We start from the raw sequence: 25,976 nt of genomic DNA on the forward strand, positions 1-25,976 counted from the left end.
TCGTAATTATTGAAGAGGAAAAGCCCTCTTTGCAAATATCCTCTCTTCTTCTCTTTGACTGCCCCGCCTAATGTAATATAATGTAGTTTGCTTGTGCGGGCAACCATTTTGTTCTGTTTGGAAGTATCTTGTTTCTCGAACGGAATTGACTACGAATTCAGAGCTCCAAAGTAAGTGTTTCAACCATTCTTTTTTTAAAGAAGTGGAAAATTTATTTTCTGATTCGTTCGTATCCCATGAAGTTAGAGTTGTTTCTACTGTTCACAAAAGTTGACTTTTATTATTTCCGCCCCTTTCATTTGGGAGAATCAAAACAAGCGGCGCTCTTTTCATTATTAACTTTCTCTTTTTTATTGCTGGTAAATGTGTGACTTTAAGGTTGTATCATTATTTTTTTTTTTTTTTTTGCGCTTTGGATCGGTAAAGGATATAAATAGCTCGACTGTATAGACTACGAATAACTCAAACAACATTAAACGCCTGAAGCGGTTATTGATTTTCTTATTAAATGAGTACAAAAACGAAAAGCCAAAAACATTCTTTCAACCTCTGCAGAATCATATGTAAGAATTTGTGATGCAACAAATATTCGGCGCTGTCAGAATACCTAGAGTGCAAAAAATGCATTTATTTTCATGCATTGAAACGTTTATCACGCTTGATGGGTGTTTTAGTACATTGACATTTTTAAGTGTTTTCTTTAATAATTGGCTCCAAAAAATGTCTACTGCAAATCTTGACCATTCATTGACTCACACAATAAATGTATACAAAATTTCTGGATGAAACCACAAAAACAGAATACTTTGTACATATTTGGAAGGTCAAGACTTATTTTATTTTTTGAAGCTAATTTTTAATACAAAAACAAAAGGAATCATAAGTAGATAAAATACAAGCATAAAACATACATGGGGCAAAGGTTTTTTTTTTCTCTCAGCACAAAATGAGTATAAAAATTGAATAGTATGACAAAAATGAGGGGTGAGGATGGGAAGTTACCAATCTTTTCATTTTCTTGTTAAATATGACAACTTAGAAGTGAAAAATAATCATTAAAATAGTATGGTTTCCTACATAGTTTTCAACAATATGTAAATTTTACAGTTTGTGAAGATCGTGCTGCGAATTTTTAGTTCTGTACAAACACCGATTACGATTCAGAAAAGAAAAAAAATATTCAGAATTTTTAGCAGATAGCAAGGTTTCTGCTACGGTCTCATTTTTCGCAAAATGCGAAAATACTTTCCCAATTGCGAAATGAAGCAAGGCGTTTTCGTTTTTTTGCTCAAACATTTCGCTGAGTGTCAGACACATGCCAAAAAAAAGAAAGAAAGAAAATGAGAGAGGGGGAGGATACCAACGGAGGTGATAGAAACCAAACGCTTTTTCTCCCTTTCTCGTGAGAAGGGAGGAATGAAAAGAGGGCTTCTCTGGCATCCTTGCTCCAATGCGGGGAGGAGGCTGGATGGGTGTGTGGGGAAGATAGTTTAATAGAGAAAGCAGTTCATTGGTGGAACTTGGAGCTCCTCCTGGGGAAGGGTAGGATTTCATCATTTCGATTTCGCAGCAGCCTTTTCTTATTTCGAATCATTTGCCACTTCCGTTACTAGTCTACCCTCGAGGTGCATTGATGTCCGAATGGATCAATATTCACTAAAATATAAGAAAAGTTGACGATTCTGCATCACAAAATGCAGAAGACACTATTTGCACACGTATAAACTGCTTGTTAAGTCAAAAAATAAATTATAAATTGGTTGAAGAATCAAGTGGGGTATGAACATTTTTATACATAAAAATTATCCTCTCAAAAAAAAAAATACTAATCATCGCTAAGATTTTTTAATTGCTATGAAGTTAAACAATACTTAGTCTGAATGGGGTTTATGTCCCACGATCTCTTTCGATGGTAGGTATCATTCTATACGTACCATCTTTTTCATACCATATTTTATAGTAAGTGCTACATTTGTTGAGAAGCATTTGGTTAAATTTGAAATTCAATTATAAACTGCGAATGAAACACATTAAGACATCCAAGAAGATATGCAAACGTATTCGTTCCCCGAAAGATCTTAGCATTTTGCTAAAGCTTTTTTCCCCATTTAAGCTTTTTCATTGAAGAACTTTTGAACTCAGCTTAAACCCTGGCAGATAGGTCTTTTTTTTTTCATCACATAAAGTCTCCAGATTTTTGAAAATAAGTCATCAGTACATTTGGTACACAATTAGAGAGCTCCAGGTTCTGAAAGACACTTTCTGGTCAATGGAGATATTATGTGACATTTTGTTCTCGTCCATTAAAAGACGACTGGAGGCGGGCGGAAGCAAAGGGGTGTAAATGACAAAATTAAAAATGTGGAGATAACCAGTACAATCCAGGGGGATCCTGTCCTCTGTCTTTGGGCAAGAGATAGTACTAATAGCCCTGTAGGCGCTGCCGTACAGTATACCTTTTATTACAGTATACAGTATACCTTTGCTTCTCGCTGCCTTACGTTGCTCTTTGAAGTGCGTAAGGCTTTTGAGCCGAGGTTTCTGCAGAGGCTTCACTTTGTGAGATAAATAAATACCTTGGTGCTGAAAAGTAAAGTAAGAAATAACAACGTCAAAAGACCACAGATTGCAGGTTGCTGCAGACACGCAGGGGTGACCACAGGAGGGGGGGGAGGATTTCGGTGCAAGTTGCTCTATCCAAATTGTTGGGGGGGGGGGGATTTTTTTAAATTGTTTTATTTATATATGTAAATTGATTTATTGATTTATTTTTTGTTTAAATTGATTTATTTTCAATTTAAAATTATTTTATTTTATTTCAGTGCATTTTGTTTGTGTTTTATTTTATTTTACTTCAGTTTATTCTGTTTGTATTTAATTTTCTCTGTTTATTTAGTTTGTGTGTGTGTGTCATTGGCGTAGCACAGAACTTTTCGAATAAAATATCAATAATAACAATAATTTAAAGTAGATACAGTCGGACCTCCACATATCGAACTTCCACGTATCGAAAATTTCTATATATCGAAATTTCTCTCGAGACATTCATAGATTTTTTTTTCCAATTTAGACTGTTTGTCTCATGTAAAATGAAGGTTAGGGGAGAAAATTATGTTCACTAAAAGTTGCTAGGAAACTCATATGGAATCTGGGGCCGAGAGGTGTGTAGATAGGTCGTTGTTCCGTTCTGGAGTTCTTAAATTCCGTCAAGTTCATTTCAAATCTTATTACCAGTAACACTGTAAAATCAGTTTCAAGTTATCTCTTTTGTCTGTTGATTATCATTTCTGTCTTTTAACTTCAGTAAAAATCATTCAGGTTAAGTAGATTGTGATTTTTTTCTTTTTCTCTCGATCACATTGTCGAAACGAAAATACCCTCATGTTGCGGAACAAGTTGAATTGACGAAAAATGAAGATGCGTGAAGAAGCAAAAGTGTAATTTCTGTTAGTTTTTTAATTCTTAACTTTTTAATCGGATGCTCGTATAAATTAGAAATTGGGGTTCATACACGAAAATTAGCTTTAATTTTAATGTTTTAGGAGATTTATGATAAAAACATATTGTTTCTATATATGGAAATTTCTATATATCGAATTTTTTTCCGGCAATTCGCTACTTCAACATATGGAGGTCCGACTGTAAATAATATTTAAAAAAAAAATTTTTAAATAAAAAAAATATTAAAAAAAAAGAGCTGAAAATAAAAACTAAAAGGGAGGGAGATTTTTAAGGGGGGATTTGCGCCATTGAACTTGAGGGGGGGCACCCCTGCAGACACGTGTTTCGGCGTTACGAGGACTGCCTTTTTCAATGCAAAAGTAGATGTCTTTTCATCCATAAGCTTATTACTTTTTGCGTTGAAAGAGGCGTCCCTCGTAACGCCGAAACACGTGTCTGCAGTAATTTACAATTTGACGTTGTTATTTCTTACTTCGCTTCACTTTGTGTTTGACTTGCAACTTTGTGAATATATTTCTACGGAGAATTTTACGTTTGAAACAACGTACCAATCATGCTGGAAATAACGTGTTCAGACTCTTCTGCCGGTTTGGTGTCACTATTTTTAACGAACAGGGTTATTAATTTTTATTTTAGTTCTGTGTTGAGGAAGACTCGAACTTCGTTGAAGGAAACTATTTAAACAGATCCGAAACTGTTGAGGTGCAATATAGTGTTCGTGGCAGGGTTGGCCGGATTGGACCCAATTGGGTTGGACCCAGTGGGTTTTTTTGAAAAAACCCATCTAAAAAAACCCATTATTTAACCCACATTTGGGTTTTTTTAAATTTTCTGAGAATTCTCTTTAATTAATTCAAATACTTTCACAATTTAAACTTCTTTTTTATTTGTTCTTCACCACAGACAATGGTTATAAAAAATGAATTTTGAGCTTTAATAGTATTTCTTAACTGTTAACGGCATTAAAAAAGTTCTTCAAAGATTTTAAATAAATATATTTAACTTTTTTCCTTAACTGGACAATAAATAACTCAAATTATCTTGACTAAGTCCTGTCACGTCTGATTTTCTCAATATTTGTAGATTGTACAGAGGAAACTATTCTAGTTAAAAGGCTTTCACGTGAATTATTTTCTGCAAACCAACACGTCACAAATCCCAAACACACACAAGGTATATTTTTTAGAAATTAACAGGTTTTACAAATGGTCGGACGGAAAACAGAATAGGATGTAGAGTATTTTCCTTTTCTTATCAAAAAGTTTAATATTCCTTACTCTGTACACAGAAATAGAAAAACAGGCAACATAAAATTCAAAGAAATGTCTTGATTAAGCTGGAATTCAGTAAAAAGGGGATTTAAACTATTTGAGGTTCTACAGTAGTTTCGCATAACAAAATGAAATACAATAAAGTAAAATGCAAAATAATAATAATAATAATAATAATAATGTAGTAATTAAAAACGAGCGTACGAACAAAGATTTTATCACTGGAGAAGTAACTTTGCCGTAACTGTTGGTAAACATGGAAACTAAAAAATCTGAAACTTCACCATTCTTGGGTTTCGTCGTCTTTTATACTTTTCTTTAGAAAACGCTGAATTTTCCAGCTTTTTTTTACCCCCAATACAATTTTTATGCTTTGTCCATATACTTACGTTACAATATTCTACAAGTACCCCACATTTTCCCTAAAAAAAGACAAAAAACCCACATTTCTTTAAAAAAACCCAGCTTTAGTTGGTTTTTTTTTGGGTTTTATTTAAAAAAACCCTGGGTCCATGGGCTTTTTTAAAAAAACCCGGGTTTTTGCCAACCCTGGTTCGTGGTCTAGAACTGATCAACATCGTTTCTCAAAATTTTGTTCGCGAGTTCCTTTCGTGGTACCTACGCCAATAAATTGGGTTTTTCTAGATATAAATCATATTCTTTCTATTGGAATGACAGTAGAAATTGAATTTGCTTATTGAGAAATTTGTTTGTTACTGTTAATTTCAATACACGTGTATAGGATAGAAATTTATGTGATGTAGTATCGTGCCAGTGTTGCCAGATGGTCATATCCAGATTTTCCCAATTCCCTTCCAACTTTTCCCCAAAAAGCGATGTTTTCTATCAAAATTCCCCAAATTCAAAAACTGTTTTTCCACTAATATTTTCATGAAATGAATCGACTTCATCTGATATTTTTGTCTCTTGAATTTTTTCCCCCCCAAATAGCCAAATTTTCTTATAAAATTCCCCAACTTTTTTTCCTTCCTATATTCGCCTTTTTTTTTTGTCTTCTTTACCTTTATCTTTCTGTATCTTTACTAATAATGAAGCTGAAAGTCTCTGTCTGGATATCTCTCCGTCCGAATCTCTCTCTGTCAAGATCTCTGTGACTCGCATAGCGCCTAGACCGCTTGGCCGATTTTCATGAAATTCGGCAAATAATTAGTTTGTAACATGGGGGTATGCACCTTTAAGCAATTTTTCAAAAATTCGATTTTGTTCTTTTTCTATTCCGATTTTACGAACATTTTCCCGAGCAAAATAATTATAAGATGGACGACTAAATTACCAAGTTAAAGTTATCATAACGTGGAACCATACGTGGGCAAGCCAATGGGCAAGAAATTCATCATGCATTATTTGTAAATATACAGGGGAACCAAAACACCTTCAAATTTGCTACTACGGGCAAGGCCGTGTGGGTTCCACTAGTCATAAATACAAGCCCCTGATCGAAAGATAAGAAATAGCCAAATTTTTTTTTTCTACTCGCATTGACTACTCTGTTTCTGTATGTAAATTTAAACTTTGATTTTTGTATATATTTATCCAAGAACATTCTTCATCACACTTATTTCTACCTGTTTCACGTATAACTAGTTACTTACACAGAACATTAATGCGAATTCCGTAACATAATATTCCACATAAAGCGAAATGCGAATTCCATCAAGTTGAGCAAAGCTAATCCAACGCTGTTTAATACAAACAATGCAACAACCAGGTGTCAAGACACGAATTTAAATGCAAGATTTTTTTTCCCCGGGTTTTCCCCCAAGAAAAAATTTTTTCCCCAAAGAATTCCCCTCAAAACCCATTTCCCCAAAATTACCCCGGAGAGCACCAGATTTCCCCAAATTGGGGAAATTTCCCCCAATCTGGCAACACTGTATCGTGCTCAATCACTTCCGTTTAATTCATCTTCTTTTCTTATTTATTTCAGTAGCTTCATGAAAAAATGCCTCTAACAGAAGAGAAATTCCCTTTTTTTTTGAAGAAATATGTTTGTTAAGAACTATTGTTGAGCAAATACATTGTTCCCGATAAATAAAATGTAAAATTTGAAGAAAATACAGGCTTGGGGGATGTAAAATTAGAGTTTGCTTGCATATTCTGGATTTCAGTAGTTTATTGGCCGAATAATTTTAATGTTTAAAAGAATGTTATACTTTTTAAAAAATGTGCTGAAAATCATTTTTCAAACCTTTAATTATGTTCATTGAACTGTTAATGAAATGAATTTTTAGACGAAAAGGAGAAGGCCATTTGGAAAGTATCGTGGCCAAATGTTTGGCATTCTGTATTCGGCCAAAGCACTAGTCGCATCACTAGTGAGAACAGATAATTAATGCAGGGCTGGGGGGGGGGGGATTGTTTGATGTTCATGTTAATAAGTGATTTCAATCCCTTGTTTTTCAGTCTTAAGTCTTCAATCGAAAAATATGTTTAAATTTATAATGTTTCATTTGTTTTTATTTTCAGGATATCCTCAAAAGGAAAAAGAAAGAAATCGAGTATTTTCACGAAAGTCAAGAAAAGAAAAACTGAAGTCGAAATGAACTCGGTAAGTGAGACTGTGTGTTTTGTTATTACTCTCCCGAAATGAAACTAAATTCCAGGCAACCGAATGTTTTGTGACAGTGTTGTGTACTTAAAGTTTTGCAAACGGACTTCCTCGGAGCAGAACGAATAAGGTGATGAATTTCTAAACGCACTTTTGTTTGCACTGCTGAGTTTGGTTGTGTGCGTCGAAATGACTCGCACTCAAAACTGAATTTCAGTTTGTCGTACTTTCTTTAATGACATCGTTCCTCACAGTTTGGGTTTGAATGCAAACACTTCAAACTCCCATTCCTTTCCCACTTCACTTCCCAAATTTGTGTTTGTATTCGATCCGTTCCTCGAAGCACTATACTTCGACAACTTGCGCCGTAAAATCTTTGACCGAAATGTTTCTGGGAAATAAGTTCAAACGTTGTAAATGGGTGGTGCCAGATCCTCGTGACACAGTGTTTTGTTCGCTGTCACGAACCAAAAAGCACTTCGAGTGTCACTAACATGGGGCCGACCGTTCATGAAATGGCGACTGAAAAGCATGCATTCATAAAATAAGCTTAGAGCAATGATAACAACTACTGTCGGTCCATTGACGCCCCCTGAATTGTAACGACTAAATAAATAGAACCAGGGTTTGTGCGGCCTATGAGCAAATGCCAGACCTGGAAAAGTCATGGAAATTTATTTAAAGTCATGGAAAAATGTCCTGGGCTTAGAGAAAGTAAAAGTAGCTAAAACAAACCTTAGAAATCTTGAGTGATTTAGCAGTTTTGCACATAGAAGCCGTTAAAACTGAGAAATGGAAGGAACCCAAAAATAAATCTGAATTTTGAAATCTGATTGCATCCACTTCGGTATCAGCCGCACGTATTTTCTTTGCAATGTAATTTTACTGCTTGGGCATCGCTCATTTTGAGTTTACCATTATTTTCAACACTTCATATAATTTATGTTCTGTAGTAGCGATTTTCCATGGTCTTGATTTTGTCCCGCCCGCTCAAAAAATGGAAAAATCAATTCCATGCGAGTTTGTTTCTACCACCCATAAAACCTTCATTGCAGAACTGATCCGAGTTTGTCTTAATTTGTCGAAAGTTTTAGAAAATTTAGATCTTAATTGAGGCGATAAAACACAGGAATAAGGGGATTTCAATGCTCTAAATAAACCTCATGTAACAAGGTCATGAAAATTTTTATGAAGTCATGAAAAAGTCATGGAATTTTTTCATGATCGAAATAGAGTACGAACCCTGAAAAGCAAAGCAAAGAGTGAAAATTGAAAGTTGTTTTAAAAGCCTTGTTTTTATTAATTATTAATGTATTTTATTTTTTTAAATACAGGATTATTGCAACAGTTAAAATTTTCAAAAGCACGGAGATTTTCCGGTCATTTTCCATCAATGAAAATCACGCGAATGTATGCTGACGACAGTCTGTTATGATTAATCGTTCATATTGCTGCATTAATAAAACTATTTTTGTTCACAAAAAAATTTAAAAAACCACACAGCCTTGAGGCTATTGGTGCCAAATTTAACCACATCTGTTTACATATATGTTCACATTCATTCCAAATTTCATCCAGAACGTAGCATTACTTCTGGTGATATGGCACTCTCAATGATAAAGAAAGAACGTTTGATTGCACCGCCCCTTCATTATTTCTCGAGATATAGCAGTCACAAGTGACAACGAAAACCATTCTATAGCTCAGCCTCCGTTTGAGCTATCGACACCAAAATTGAATCAGCACCTGTACTTGTTAGGGGCAACAAATGAACTAAATTTTATTTGATTCCGCCTGTTACTTCCTGGGCAATAGCAGGCGCCAGGGTTGGGTCGTCAATGAACGAACGGGTCAAAAAGAACGAATCCTCAAGATGAACCGAGCCGTTCGTTCACTTAAAATAAACAACTCTTCTTTTGAGCGGTGAGTAGTTTGGAACATTATGTTGATGCACTTGTGAGGAAATCTCCCCTCTTTTTTTTTGTTAATTGCTAGATTGCTTTTCTGCATCACAAGGAACATCCTTTTCAGTGCATAAAATGTGAGCTAATGAATGTAAAGCAATCCGACTTTTGTCGGATGACTTTAAATCCACAAGCTCACGTTTTGTGCATTGAAAAAGCATTCCTTGTAATGCCAAAACACGTGTCTGCAGTGCACATTTGTGCTTTTGACGTCGTTTTATTTTTTAAGAAAAGGTATTTTTGTGCTTCAAAAAACCATTTAATAAAATAAAAAAGCATAACAAACTTCATTAATCTCAAAATTTGAATTTCACTTTTAAATTTCAATTGTGAATCATTACAGTATATTGTGTGGTTGCACTTTTTTTAAATTGTAAAATCTGCTTTGAACAATATTTAATTTTTTACAACTACTCGGTATTGGCGGAGTACCAAGTAGTTACAGAATACTCAGTACTTCTGTAGTAATTGCATTCTTCTTCAAATTTTTAACTCTCAATCAACGTCAAATTTCCTTTTTCTCATTTGCAGTACAATATATTCATTCAAACTTTTTCACTTTCGGCTTCATTTGTGATTTTTCTTGAATCTTCGCAGGGTTCATTTGCAGTTTTCCAATGCATCCATCAGTAATGTTTTATGAAACTTGTTTGGGCTACGAGCAAAATATTTGGACATTCGACTTCCTGTCCCACGCACCTGCTAAAATTCTCCTCACACTTTCGATCGCCAAAATTATTTCTAAAAACAGCTTTTATCACTTTTCTGGCAAACCTTTTGTTTTCTATAACATCCCTATCGTCTGTATTGATTGTGCTTCTCTTTTTTTACTGATTATTACTGTCTAATGTTGTTCCCCATTTAAAAAAAGTTGCACTTATTTTCTGTTCTCATCTGTACTGTGGAATATTTTTTGGTGAGTCTTTTTTTTTTTTTTTAAATTAAGTTATCTGGTACTCCGGCTGACAGAGTTGCTTGATAGGGGGGGGGGCTGAACATTCAAGCATAAATATATACATAACTTATTGATTCTTATATTACCTATTGCTACTTATAGATGATTCTAATCTAGTTACGAGGGACATGAATTCTTCATTAAAAATTTCAATTTGTACGCACCATGGTTGGGAAAAATCCGTTGTTTTTTTTTTTTAAAAACCATGGGCCCAGGGTTTTTTGGGTTTTTTAAAATAAAACCCATAAAAAAAACAACTAAAGCTGGGTTTTTAAAAGAAATGTGGGTTTTTTATCTTTTTTTAGGGAAAATGTGGGGTACTTGTAGCATATTGTAGCGTAAGTATATGGACAAAGTACAAAAATTGTCTGGGTTAAAAAAAGCTGGAAAACTAGTTAAAATTCAGCGTTTTCTGAAGAAAAGTACAAAAGACAACAAAACCCGAGAATGGTGAAGTTTCCGATTTTTTAGTTTCCATGATTACCAACAGTTAAGAGAAAGTTACTTCTCAAGTCTATTGCCCGTTTTTAATTACCTTTTTTTTTTTTTTTTTTTTGCACTTTTATGTTGCCTGTTTTTCTATTTCTGTGTACAGAGTAAGAAATATTAAACTTTTTGGTAAGCTAATGAAAATAGTGTACATCCTATTCTGTTTTCTGTCCGACCGTTTGAAAAACCTGGTCATTTCTAAAAAATGTACCTTGTGTTTATTCGAGATTTGTGACGGGTTGGTTTGCAGAAAATAGTTCACATGAAAGCCTTTAAGCTAGAGTAGTTTCCTCTGTACAATCTACGAAATTGAGAAAATCAGACGTGACAGGACTTAATCAAGATAGTTTGAGTTATTTATTGACCAGTTAAAGAAAAAAGTTAAATATATTTCTTGAAATCTTTGAAGTATTTTTTAATGCCGTTAAGAGTTAAGAAATGCTATTAAAGTTCAAAATTCATTTTTTTATGTCCATTGTCTATGGTGAAGAACAAATGAAAAAGAAGTTTAAATTGTAAAACAGGATTGGGTTTTGGACTGTCTAAAACTGGTTCAGGAGAGGACAGGTGTTTTTTACCGTCCAAAACTGTCTAAAACTGTCCAAAACTATGATAAAGTTAAAGGGATGTAATCTAATCAAGTCGTATTGACTGCAATTTTCGTAATGCACAAATATAGACATAACCGATTTTTGATTAATGAGTTTTTTCTAATATTTTTTTCTAAAATGTTATTAAAAAAAATATTTTACTTAAAAAATTGGCAATAACTACTACATAAAAACTTCTTTATGTAACAGTTGGTAGAGTTATGAGAGGAAATTCACAACACTACCAAGACAAATAATTCCAGTTCCATTTGTAATTGAAAGGAATATTATTAAATGTGCAATATTTAGGTGCAAAAAAAAAATGTTATTAATTGCATTTAAGTCGATTATTGCACGAAATTTTGAACACTTTCTTTTGCACACATACATAAATATCGAAAAATTTGGTAAATGGAAAAAAAAAACTCCTGCATACTTATTGAAATGCTTAATGAAGAATTTAATTTTTACTCAAACTAAATTATTAAAATCAGTTGCATAAATAAGTTACCATACTTGAATGTTCACTTTGAATAAACATATTAAATAGTCAAAAAAATAATTTTGACACATTTCGTTCTGTTTTTGATATTTTCTCATAAAATATAGTTTCTCAAAATTTGGACACTTTCGGACACAGAGGTTTTGAACAGGATGATAAAAACCTTGCCAACATTGCTTTCATTTGCACACATGCATAAACAGTGGGAAATTTGGTTACTATTATCAAAAAATAAGCAAATAAATGAACTCATTCATACAAATTGAAATGTTAATCAAGAATTCAATTTCTATGTAACTGGATTAAAATCAGCTGCATAAATAAGTTGAATGTTCTCATTGAATAAATGTGCAATATAAAACATTACTTTGATACATTTTATTCTGTTTTTGGTGCTTTCTCACGGAATGCAATTTTTCTAAAAATATAGTTTTGGACACAAGGTGGACGGTAAAAACCTGGGTTTTTACCGTAGTGTCCAAAACCTTGCCAACCCTGTTGTAAAAGTAAAAAAGTTTCAAAAAAACCCATTGGGTACAACCCAATTGGGTCCAATCCGGCCAACCCTGGTACGCATGGTTTTTCCCCCCAATAAAATAGTAACCAAATTTATCGACATTTTTATGCATGTGAAAATGAAAATGTTCAAAATATAATGCAATAAATCACTAAAATGCAATAAGTGACAATTTGGAACTGAAGGGAGGAAAAATAGATATATTTGAAAGTTTTGGCACAGCTTTGTGAAGATTTTCTTCTCTTGGCTATGGTGCCATTTCGTGATCTAAAACTGAATTACCACCTAACTGCTTTAGGAAAATGCCAATAATTTGTTTCTAAAAATTGTAAAGCTGCCATTGTTTTTTAATATGTGGTTACAGAATGTATTATATTGAAAATATGAATTTAAAAAAGAATTCTTAAAATTTTAGTGCATCTATTTAAACATCAATTTATTGTTCTTCAATCTACACAGATTTAAAAAAGAATTTTCGTTAAAACATCATGTAAAACTTACATGCAGAAACCATCACAAAAATTTAGCTTTTTTCTTTCTCAGCGCCTAAATATTGCACATTTTATAACATTCCTTTGAGTTATGTATGGAACTGAAATGAGTTAGATGTCTAGGTAGTGTTTGGAATTTTTTTTCATTACTATACCAACTGTTACAAAAAGAAGTTTTTATGTAATCGAGTTATTGGCAATTTTTTTGAGCAAAATATTTTTAATGATCATTTCAAAGAAAAATATTATCAAATACTCATTAATTACAAGATATTTATATTTATGCATTACGAATATTGCATCAAATACTGATTGATTGGATTACTCCTCTTTACCTTTAAGATACTTTTGGCCAGTTTAAAACACTTTCGGACGGTAAAAACCACCTGTCCTGTCCTAAACCAGTTTCGTAGAGTCCAAAACCCAAACCCGCCGCTGAGCTACCGGTATATTTGTTGTTACTTTTTTCGTTGCATGATCCCTTTATTGATAACACTGTAATCATATGTGCAGTGCTGTAGCTGGAAATGTTTAATATTTTAATTTTTTGACATGCTGAAATGGAATCTGTAATTTCTGGAATGGAAAACAAATCTTACCGTTCAGCAACTGAGAAGTGTCTGACAAAATCAACTGTAATTGCTTTTTGCATCAAAACCTGAATAAAGCTTCCTTTTATTCATTTTTCACAGCCATTATTTCTTACTTTCAGATAAATTTAGTTATTTTTTCTTCAAAGAATATTACTAATCCAATGAAACATTTCAACTGTATGTGAGTATGTCGTGCAGAGAAATCACCTGCCAGTTTTTTAAATGAACGAAGTCGTTCAAATGAGCGGATCAAAAGAATGAACGATCTCTGATGAACAAATCATTAAAAGGAACGACATTCTAGCAGGAACGCACTACTCAAAAAACATTCTGAGTTGATCGACCCCCTTGGATTAATTCGTGCCAAAAACGAATGGACACAAGTTTACATAGGGGCATCAAATTTGGTTCAATTTTATGCGGTTGTTTTTGCTGTAGAACGGCCAAAACACCGACCACACACCTACAGACACACGAACACACTCACAAAGAGACAGACATATTTTGGGAAATGGTCGAAATGGACTCAGCACACCTCAAAACGTTCGAATCTGTCATAGTTTGAAAATTTGCACAAACCAATACCTTTTTTTTTCTATATATTAGATAAAGTGGGAAGTTTGCTTTCACTACGGATTGTATCCACTTTTGGAAAAAAAAGTTTTTTTTTTCCGTTTTCAGAACTACTAACTTCTTTCTTCTCGAAGTGGTTTGTATCTACTGTTGTAATAGGCGGTAATTGTTTTTATCACCTAAACGGTGTATATCCATCCCCTTATTTCTCGCCAGGTCTTCTACAGCAAAGTGGAACCTATCCCTTATTTGCCAGTACCCACTCCATTCACTTTCATATCAAAAGGGCACATATCCAAATTTAAATTTGCCGCTTCCAATTCAAATGTAGTTCACAAATAAAATAGCGGAGCGAAGCACCGACTGAGCATTTCCAATCAAGCGTGATGTTAAGAGATCGCAGTACCTTGCGCCTTGTGCAAGTCTCTTATATTGTTACCAGTCCAGCCACTTCAAGAAATTCTTAAATGACAACACAGTGCTTGAGAAAAACACAAGAGATTTATTTACAATTATGTACAGGAAATGTAGTTAACAACTGCTAAATTATTCTCAGCAATTAGGCAAATGTCAACTAACACCATAAAGCCAGCGGTAACACACGTATTCACATCGAAATATGCAAGAAACACAGCACTACACACTCTCCATCGCACAGCTCAGTCAAGACTTTCTTTGAACACTTCGCCATGGCTATTTATAAATTCCTGGAGAGTTTCGAATATTCCATTGAGAAATTTCGATTGCGTTCTACCAATATTTTCTTTTTATTCCCTTCAGAAATCTGATCAGGGGACCATATACGTCATTCGAATGTAAGGGGGTTGTGTACTCATTACAAGAAACAATTTACCGGTTAAGTTACTACGATAATTTCAGATGAAAGTTGATGGAACAACAGCCAAAATTAGCCAGACTGCATCAAATTAATCATAGAAACAATTACTATTTACAAGATTTGTAACAAGATGTTAGGCAAGTGCGACCTTAAATGATGATTACTACATTAATATTACGTAATGAATATTACTATTGGTATAAGTTTTGATAAAAATTGTGATTAGTTGTGATAAAAGTTGTGATCTCTATTAATACCTACAACGTTTTTATTTGAATCGGCTTGGGTGGTTTTATTGGTCATACTTAATTGGATTGAAGGTCCTTTTTTTTTTTTTTTTTGAATGTTCAGTCAAAAGAATAAAGTAGGAAGGAGTAAAGTAGAGTAATATATATATATATATATATATATATATATATATATATATATATATATATATATATATATATATGTATGTATGTATTAAAAAATGTTGAACATTTTGTTTCAGTTTTAAAGTTATTTCTGAACAAAATGCGTGTTTTTTTTTTTTTTTTTTTTTTTTGCAAAAGAGATGATATCTACTGTTTTATGCCAGAAGAATATATTCAAACCCTCAATCCAGAATAATATAAAATTTGTGACGTGCCTCGCAGAACAGATGCTTGAGCTGCAGAACAATTCTGTTCAAATGTGTGAGGAAAACTTAGACAAATTTTCTGTGAAATTTCTGCTGACATCCGCAGTTTCTGCAGAAATATCATATTATTCTAAATCTGAGAAGATCCTGATTTTTCTAGCGTTTTTGGTTCCCCTTTTCCTTATTTTTCCCAATCGATCTTCATCCACTGCAATTTCCTCCATCGAAGTATGTTTTGGAAACATGCCAACATTGAAGCACGTCCATTGCCGAAAATTGCGTGTCTTGTTTGAGATTTTAACCTTCATACATCCTGAAAATATTTCAAATTATTTAGAAAGTTTTAAAGTGTTTTTTTATGTGCTGCCCTAATTTGACTCAATTTATTCATTATTTTAGTTATTTTGTTCATTTATTAACGTTATTTTAATTGCTCCTTCATGCTATGTAAAATAAACCAAAAAAAAAAAAAAAAAAAAAAAACCGCGGTTCGACACCTAAGTTGGGATTTTTGTATCTTTGCTCTTTCTGTGCGTTTTAGAAGGCATATAAAATATTTTAATAGAGTCTCAATCGGTTAAGGTTCCACAGAAATGCGTAGCAACAGTAGAGTTTTAAAAACTGTGAAATAAAAGAAAGGAAACCTCCTGCATTAAACGATTTTGATTTAGGGCACCCGATTTGTGGAAAAGGTCAGGTTGGTTTCTTGTGTATACAACGCTTGAAGTACTTGCAGAACAATTTTGGTTAAATGATTTTACGTCGCAGAACATCACCAAGTATTCTGATTTGTAGTCCAAAACAAAATTGGTAATTTAGGTCTGATAAAATGAAGGAAAAATTCCTAGACCTATGCCAATAGTCACTTGTTGCGAATTGCCACTACCAAAACATTGTGGGAAATTCGAAATTCAAACAGTTAGTGTTTCTGCGTAAAACGTGTTTTTTCTTTTTTCAAAAAAAAAATTATAAAACTGGATATAATCCGTTTTGAAAGTAAACTCTTTAAGTAAAAAGGACTGCTAACTCTCTTCGATTTTTTTTTTTTTTTTTTTTTGTAAAATCCTCACTGGAAAGGGAACCATCCTTTTCGGCTGTCTTTTGGACTACTGTTTGATGTGTTAGCGAGTCACGATTCCGCTGTCCATCCTAAGAACCCTGTGTTTGCTCTGTTTCAGGGGGGTGGCCGTGGAGCAGATGGGGAGCTGCCATCGATGTCCAAGCGTCAATCCCAAGATGGCGAAGGACAACCTCCCAGGTAAGTTGTCCGTGGATGAAGTGATATTGTGCTGTCGTTCATTCAGAACGGGAAGGGAAGTCTTCCCTATTGTGTCACATTTGGAGATGTAACAATTATGGAAATTTTAAAGTGGTGGTTACAGCAAAAAAAAAAAAGGAAGTTTGAGGAAAAATTGAATTTTTTGTCAATTAATAAGTCACATTCTAAGGGATTAATTACTTTAATATCATCAGGTGGTTTAGAAATTCCGAAGGCTTTCCTCAATCCAAATTGTTATTCAGTGTTTCATCTCCACTCCCTGTCGAAGCCAGTCTTGCGTCAATTTCATATTTGCTTTCCATTTGATTATTTAGGGTTTTCTTATAAGTCAAATCATAAACTGACATTTTTGCACCCCACGGTGAATATCCAGGCTTTTAATATGTTCCTTGTTCAAAACGAATAGTCGCTGAAGTGCTACGTTTTTTAAAGTGAAACACGGAAACATCATTTTGTAAAAAAAAAAAAAAACTGTTTATTAGCCACTGCATCACCATCTATCATCATTATCTGCTATCTACCAGAGATATGGGTCAATCCACTGGTTATTGGGTTAAAACTTAAAACTACCAAAATATCCCCAAACAGGCAATCGCTGCTTTCAAATGTACATGGAAGCAAATTACCACCCCTCATACCATGACGGGCGACTTTCTACTGAGGTTAAATAATACAATTGGGGGATTATTTTATGCTTCAGCGGAACTGTTGACATAGTTTAATGTTATGGGGCATTAGTTTAAGCTTTAAATTCTTTGCACGGGTATCGCCGTGAAGGTACAGCTATTATGTATATATAAGGTGAAAAATTAAATGCCCGCCGAATCCCCCCGCCCAATTGAAAAAAACCATCGGTTAGCCATGCCACTGGTTAGTTGTGTAACTTCAAATTCTCTGATCCCCAGCAAATCTGATTTTGGACCCTCTACTAAAAATCGTATTCATGTAAATTTGAAGCACAATTTTTCGATTTTGTTGGCCTCTTTGTAAATTTTACGAAATTGAAGATTCAAAAATGCGATTGTGAGCCATTCTCAAATTGCCATTTTGCAACTTCGATTTATAAGGAAAAGTTCCAAACCCCCTCATCCCTTCCCCTAACTTCATCCAAAGTGGTCCACAAATGCGTTTATAGGATGACATGTAAGATGTAAGGGGAAGTTGTTCAAAGATGAGACTTCCGGAAAACTGTTTTGATGTTGAAGTTCCCGAAACGCAATTTTAGATATCTTCGGTAATTCAAAAAAGATTGGGGGTTCGGAGGCTTTCCCCCAGAAATTTTCCGAATTTAAACTCCTGAACCGCAATTGTAGGTCACCTTTGATGACCTGACGATAAGAGATGAGGTTCCGGGACTGTCCCACCTTTTTTTTTTTTTGAAAATCAGAGTTTAAAAATCACAAATTTTGGGGAAGGTTTCGGAACTTGGCCCCGGAATTTTTGAGATTAGAAGTTCCAAAAAGAGTAGTTTTAAGTTGCCTGCAAAAAACGTTTAATCTTAAAACAAAGTAGCTACTCCATTTCTTTTCTTTAAGTTGGGAGGTCAAGAGTTGATTCGAATTTCCCACCTAATGTCAGGGACCCTCTTTACTGAATAGGCCAGCTAGGCCATGACCTAGAACCCCGGCCATTCGGGGGGCCCCCAAATGGCGAAAACTGTTTTAGCAAGTGGCAAAATATGCAACGTATGGCTATAAGAGAGCCCGGAGAAAGTGTTTGGCCAACGACCTCTGATATCTTGCTCGGGGGCCCTAGACCAATAGGTTCAGGGGCCCAGAATCAATATAAGCATTTAAAACTAAGTTTGATTTTCGGAAAAAGTTAATAAAATTGAACGTAAACAAAGCTCAAAAAATTTTCAGACCTCTTCCCATTCGCCCCCTTCCACCCCCCAAAGATAGATCCTACACAAAAACTTCTTTTAACTGGCTTTGGTACGGTCAGGACTGTTTCTTTCCTTTCCTCTTCATCCAGGAAATTTCCCTTCTTTCCGTGGCCAGTGATGGTCTAGTGAGGGCATGGGGTACTCTGTACCGAGCCAAGGTTTGGCTTTCGCTCAAGGAAGTTGGATCGTGGGTTCCCCTTCTCTCTACTTGGGGCCTATTTAATGAATAGGCCGACTAAACAGTGACCTTGAGCCCCTGCTATTTAGGATCCCGAAATGGCAAAAAATTGTAATATTTTGCTGCATGAGGGCCCCGAAAATGCGTTTGGCCAAGGGCCCCCGATATCTTTATCGGAGGCCCTAAATCAATAGGTTCTGGGATTCTAGGTGCCTCACTGTGTCCCTAAGGTTCATAAATTTAATGAATTCCTCAACTTTTTTTTAACGCTCTTATGTTTAAGCTTTTCAAGCCAAGTTTGATTCACGGAAAAATTTAATAAAATGGAATGAAAACAAAGCTCAAACACATTTTTTGGCCCCTTGCGACTCCGGGGCCTCCGGATTGCGGGGCCTTGCGGTATGTACTCACGCCACTGCCACTCGTACATGTGACGTATTTTCCAACCCCAATAACGTTCCCCCACCTTTTAGTTCTCATAAGCCGTGAAGGACGAATGCAAACTTAAAGGGGGTATCTTTGTATATTAATAGGCAAGCTATTTTCTTTCGGTACCGATTCCTCCTCTGTTCGTCAACCGATTTCCTTCATTCTTTCTTTGTTCGGTAGCTATTGCCGAGTTTTAGTGTCATCAATAACAAATTTTGAAATCGAACGCTAATTAACTGAGGTATTAATAAACAATGCATTTTCGTCCTAAATGGCTCTTTCTACGCGAATGGATGGTCCAGTATTTTCGAATTTTAATGGTTGGAAAGGTCTTTAAAAAATACTCCTAACGAAAAAATTGTCCGGGCGCCCAAGGTCCAACAACCGAAATCCATTAGAAAAAAGTTATAACCGTTTTTTAGTTATCGAAACTCAAAAATTTTAATTTTATCTATTTTCCATTGTTGAAATTCATTGTTGGAAGCGTGAAACATTAAGTTTTAATTCATATTTTACACCACTTTTTCTACATGAAAAATGCATTTTAGTGCTTTAAGCTTGTTATGGTTAAAAAGCTCGTGAAAACTACTTCTAAAAACGTTTATCCCCCGTTTACGGCAAAAAAACGAAAACCCGCCAAGATGACTAGAAAATAAACTAGAAGCAATTAAAAGATAGTGAATATTCATTTTTATTTGATTTTTCATGCGACTTAGCGTGAAGAAATTGCTAGATAATATTATGTGTTGCTATTTCTCGCTTGACCATAAAGAAATGCAATTCTTGCATTTTTTAAAAAAATTATTGAGGTTTTTTGTGTAACTATGGGCATTAAAAATATTTTCATTTTGATTATGTTTTCGGGATTTAAATATTTAATTAAATCATTTTACGGAGTGAGGGAGGGAGGACTTTCAGTTTCGACGAAATTATCTTCTCAAAATAATACCTGCATTTGCTATCGCCAGCAACAAATCTCAAGGTGAAACTTTTGATGAAATTGGCGTATTATTACGACGTCGAATGCTTTCGCATGGACAATTCTGTTACCTTGAGTAGAATTCGTTTATTTGACTGTTGAAAATTTTATATTTCTAACGACAACGGCCATGCCTACTTTTACAAAGAATATTGCTTATACAGAAGTTTTACGTATAAAAGGAGTTTTACGGTTTCATTTCATTCATGAAGACTTCCATAATCGTGAAATGGGCGAACTTTATCCATTGCTGTAAAACTTTTGGCACCAAAATGCCAGCTCGAGAAATATTTCTCTTTTTCATACGTAAAAAAAGAGTAGAGAAATGTCTATTTGCAAGGAACTGACTACGAATAAAGTCCCTTTTTAAGGTGGGGTTCATTAAATTAACCATTCGTGACAAGGGGGAGGAAATAAATGACCAGACATGTGATTTTTCAGTAATTTTACTGAAATCAGTATTTTTTGAGACAGCAAAATACTGGACGTATAATAAAGGAAGGAGCAGTCGAAGTTGAATTCAACATGTTCCAGTTAATTGCATGCATCGAATTAAAATAGTCTACTCTGCTGACACAAAAATACATGGGAGAGCTTTCAGTTGTAGTAAAATATACTAACAGTGTTGTGTTAGTTCAAACAGCCAAGCAATTTCAGTATTTTTCATCCTGTTTGGGTCACACGTCTGAATGACACGAGGGACATACAATGGAGAAAATGTGACATCAAGCCTTTTTTTTTTTGATAAGAAAGTTTATTAAAACTTATTAATTTAAAGTTTATTGAAACTTAGTGACGAAATGGAGAGGGGTCAAAAATTTTCAAAAGTGCATTAGTCAGAAATTTCCTAAACCGTAAACATATCACAAAAACGATTTTTTTTAAAATAAAATTGCACTATTATTATCATGTCCAGTGTTTTTCAATGGACAAGTTTTAATGTAGCAAGTACCATTCGTTCATTTGTCAGTTTGAAATTTTATATTTCTAATGGAAGAGGTCAAGGCAACTTACTCAATAGTATTAAACTTTTTAGAAGAAATATTGTTCATGAAGAAGTTTTACGTATAGTCTGAGTTTTGCAGCATCATTTCATTCGGGAAGATTTTGATAATTGGGAAATGGGCGCTCTTTATTTATTATCAAATTTTTGGCACCGATTGCAGCGCGAGAAATGTTTTTTCTTTGCATACACAAGCAAAGAGTAGGAATGAAGTCCCGCTTTAAGGTGGGGTTCACGAAATAGTAAAAGTTTGTGACAAGGGAGAGGACAGAAATGACAAGAGGGACATACAATGGAGAAAATGTGACATCAAGCTTTTTTTTTTGATAAGAAAGTTTATTAAAAAGAGTATGACATGTGGCAAAGGAAACAGGGAGCATGGTGAAGTGTGAAACTTTGTGACAAAGGGGAGAGGGGTCAAAAATTTCTAAAAGTGCATTAGTCAGTTATTTCCTAAACCGTAAACATATCACAAAAGCCATTTTTTTTTAAATAAAATTGCACTATTATTATCATGTCCAGTGTTTTTGAATGAACAGTTGCCACGAGTAGAGTTCGTTCATTTGTTACTTGGAAATTTATATTTCTAACGACAAAGAAGCAACTTACTCAGTAATAGTAGACGTTTTATAAGTAATATTGTTCACACAGAAGTTTTTCGTATAAACTGAGTTTTGATGCTTCATTTCATACGGGAAAATTTCCAAAATTGTATTATTAACGATTTTTACCCATTGACGGCCATTTTTTTGTTTCCAATGCCAGCGCAAAATTTTTTTTTCCTTTGCATACGTAAACAAAGAGTCAGGAAGAATCTATTTGCATAGGGTTAGCACAAAGCAACACGGTATCCAAAATAAAATGAATCAAGCCAGGAATTGGACGACCACTTCCCAATGGGGCTGTTTTCTTCAGTCAAAAGTACTACTTTTAGTCACTGAAATTGATAGAATAAAGTAAAAGAAATAACATGGGGCCAGAAAAAACTTTTGTTTTCTCGACGGTTATTTTTTATTAATATTTCAAACGTTCAATTTTGGAAATAAAGCGTGATCTTTATGACGTTACAAGGGATGTACTTTGGCGCGCTACTCCATTGCCGTGCTTAATGTTTACGCTCTGCTGTCGACCGCCTTTCCACGCTGTGACCATTTGCGCCGTGCGCTAATGGCATCAGCGAATGGCATTTCATCACTTTTGATGCCATGTGCAGAAGCGTAAAAACTGAATTTCAATCTGCGCACCAACTAAAATAATTGCTAAAAAATATTAAATTTTTTAAAATTATTTAAAAAATGGCTAAAATCCATGTTTCTAAACTTGCTTTTTGAGAAAAAACACTTTAAAAGTTTCGAAAACGACACCATTACCGAAATAACCCCTCTCATCGATATATTTTGAGATTGACGGACAAAAAGCAAAATTGGAAAAAATTACCTTTCGTCATTGCGTGTACGTATAAAAATTGTCTGTTTTCGGATATGCAGTAAACGAAAGTAAAAGTAGAAATAAAAATGTTGGGAATAGTTAAATTCATACAAGGTTTCTCAAATATTCATTCGTGAACAGGGTCGAATTTCGACCAGTGGGCAAACACTAGTGGGTAGAAAGAGGTGAAGATCTCATACATTAAAGTGTTCTTATAATGTTTGGAAAACAGTTCATCGATGCAGTTTTCTTCGCATGCGTACTAGGGATGCGCCGGATAGCGATGATACCGGACATCCTGCGCTTTGTCTGCCGGATTCGGATATCCGGCTCTACAGTTGTTTTTAGTAAAACATTGCATCTTTATTCATTTTTACAAAATGCTGTTTCAGAATAAGGAATCGAGCTTTTTCACAAATCATTTCCTCAAAAACAAATTAAATGCATTTAAAACTAATTTTTAAAACCTTTCTACTTTCATGTAGGTTGTATACCAGTAGTTCTGCACATTCAATGAAACACTAAAAGAGCAGAGCCCCAGATCGTATCGTAGGGCACAAACTTTAAACGAAAAATATATCTGCGTATAAACAACCCCAGTTTCAACTTATAAATCATTGTTGTTGTTGAAACTGAAAGTAGATAATTTAAATAGAATATTCTCCATGTTTTGTGTTCATGTTTAGTGACCGACGTCGTTAAATCATTAATGTTTATGCAAATGAACCTTGTTTCCATTTTTTACCCCCATTGCTCTTGGTGTGGCAACAGAGTGTTGTCCAATGTGTAAAGCTGTTGTGGCGGTCAGGGACTTTTGCTTCACTTTCCCACACGAGCACGTGTAAACTGTAACGATGTTTTCAATATGCTCATCTTTACTAATAATAAAGCTAAAAGTCTCTCTGTCCGGAGGATGTCTGGATGTCTGTAGGATGTCTGTGACGCGCATAGCGCCTAGACCGTTCGGCCGATTTTCATGAAATTTGGCACAAAGTTAGTATGTAGCAGGGGGGTGTGCACCTCGAAGCGATGTTTCGAAAATTCGATTTTGTTCTTTTTCTATTCTAATTTTAAGCCCATTTTTCACAGAAATTTAATAAAATGGGAAAGAATTTGTTCTGAAAATTATCTTTCTCTTCTTTACTTAATTATCTTTCTTCTCTTCTTTACTTCTTTATCTTTCTTCTTTTCTTTTCTTCTTTACTAATAATAAAGCTGAAAGTCTTTCTGTATGGATGTTTGGATCCCTGTGACTCGCATAGCGCCTAGACCGTTAAGCCGATTTTCATGAAATTTGACACAAAATTAGTTTGCAGCATGGGGGTGTGCACCTCGAAGCGATTTTTCGAAAATTCGACGTGATTCTTTTCCTATTCCAATTTTAAGAACAAAATTATCAGAAGATGGACGAGTCAATGACGAAATTAGCATAACGTGGAACCGTCACATGGGCACGAGCCAATGGGCGAAATGCGAAATGATCATAACGTGGAACCGTAACACGGGCACGAGCCAATTGGCGAGAAAATTCACCATACATTGTTTGTAAATATACAGGCGAACCAAAGGACCTTCCAATTTTTCTATTACGGGCAAAGCCGTGCGGGTACCACTAGTAATAAATATAGTTTGGTGGAAATCGTGTGCTGTCTCTCAAACTCCAATCCAGTAAAATTCGTGATGGAGTAAGAATTTAGGACATTGAATCCAAATGTCCCGTACCTGCATCAAGCTAAATATGCTTAGATTTGACAGTAATCTTTCACTTTGGAGGTTTTCTAGTCCAGATTTCATTCAAAAAGTTTTCATGGGAGCAGAAGTGGGAAAGTGATCGAAATTCCTCCCGCTTTCAGTTTGCACAGAACGTGAATCTGTCTCTCTCTTCCAGGAGACGCCGGCCGGAGGACGGAGCTGCGTCGGAGACGGATTGGTTCAGGCGGACCGCGTTGCATCGTGCGGCATTGAGCGGAGACACGCAGAGGATCAGGGAGCTGCTGGAAGGAGGATGGAACACGAGGGCGAGGGATCTGAATGGAATGACGCCCCTCCACCTGGCCCTGTTGTATGAGAAGGAGGCCGCGGCGGAGTTGCTGGCGGACGCGGACTGCATCACGGATGTGGTGGATTTCTACAAGCGCACCCCTCTGCATCTCGCTGCCGAGTGTGGGTTCGTGAATGTCGTCCGTATCCTGCTCGCGGGAGGGGCGAATGCAAGTGCGAAAGACAGAAGTGAAAGCACGCCCCTCCATTTTGCCGTGATCTCTAGGATGGAGGCCGCGGCGGAGGTGCTGCTGGAGGCCGCCGCCGAATGCGACGGGCCGGACATGGAAGGCCGCACCCCCCTGCACTACGCTGTGAGAGAAGGTCTCCCGCGGATAGTTCAATCTTTGCTGTCGAGGGGTGCGCGTTTGAAGCTTAAAGATAGAGATGGACACTGTCCCCTGTACTTGGCCCTGTGGTGTAGACAAGACGATGTGGCGAGGGTGCTTCTGGCGACCCACGCCTGGAGGAATATCGAGGTACATTGGGAGGAGATGGGGCTCCCACAGGAGCAAAAGGAGCGCGGCGTCCGGCTGCTCTCCGAGTGCGAGGCCGAGATGAGGGAGGCCCGGGTGGAGGGTCCCGCCTCTCCCTCCGCGACCTCGCCCACCGACACCCCTCCCGCCTGGCCCAACGCCTCACCTCCTCCTCGTCCGGCTGGGGGAGGTCCGGGAGAGGAGGGCCCTGGAGGACCGCTTCCTGCGCTGCTTCCCCCTCCTCTGCCCGCCCCTGCCCACCACCTGCACCGACGTCCTCCTCGCGTGCCTGGCGGACGACGACCTGAGGAACTTCGCCCGGGCCGCAGAGCTCTAGTCCCTGGCGAAAAAGAAAATAAAGATCAGTACTTGAACTGTATGAATCTTTTGTTTTTGAGTGTGCCCGAGATAGTTGACTGAGCTTTATCTGCTGTTTTCGTAAACAAACCAGTTTGTCTTGTCAAGATGATTATTCTGAGACACCTTTTAAATAGCTTTGTACATCATGTGTGAAATGCTTTGTGTGTATGAATCACGTAATAAAAGGAATATTCAAGCCATTGATAAATTCTCTTTTATTGTACCCTATTGGCACGAAAGAAATAAAGTGAGCCGAAAATTTTAACCCTGCTTAAAAACTGAGAAAGACATCCACATGGCTCGATGCGTCATCGGGGGCTATTCCGATAATTTGGGATCTGGTGCAGTGGTCTCATTTTCGGGGTAAATATTTTTTTTTTTTGGTAAGATGCCTCTCGCGCTGGCAGTGGAACTGAGAATGGACGCCAATGAAGAAAGATCGCCAGATTCCCAATGATCAAAATCTTCCCCGGAATATTATTCTGC

General features: G+C 35.8%; 1 protein-coding gene across 1 annotated transcript; it reads left to right on the forward strand.

The window, feature by feature from the left end:
• The first annotated feature begins 101 nt into the window (after positions 1-101).
• Positions 102-25,681, forward strand: LOC129232387 (poly [ADP-ribose] polymerase tankyrase-2-like). The gene is made up of 4 exons (XM_054866537.1): positions 102-170; positions 7,221-7,302; positions 16,612-16,691; positions 24,503-25,681. The coding sequence occupies exons 2-4, from the start codon at positions 7,294-7,296 to the stop codon at positions 25,548-25,550; spliced, it is 1,137 nt and encodes a 378-aa protein (XP_054722512.1). The 5' UTR covers positions 102-170; positions 7,221-7,293; the 3' UTR covers positions 25,551-25,681.
• The last annotated feature ends 295 nt before the right edge of the window (positions 25,682-25,976 follow it).

Source organism: Uloborus diversus, unplaced genomic scaffold (assembly GCF_026930045.1).
Source record: "Uloborus diversus isolate 005 unplaced genomic scaffold, Udiv.v.3.1 scaffold_12, whole genome shotgun sequence".
Taxonomy (NCBI): Eukaryota; Metazoa; Arthropoda; class Arachnida; order Araneae; family Uloboridae; genus Uloborus; species Uloborus diversus.

Bases quoted from the DNA above. Each gene is read 5' to 3' on its own strand.
- LOC129232387 (XM_054866537.1), top strand. The intron at 16,692-24,502 runs GTAAGTTGTCCG...TCTCTCTTCCAG, and splicing joins GGCGAAGGACAACCTCCCAG to GAGACGCCGGCCGGAGGACG.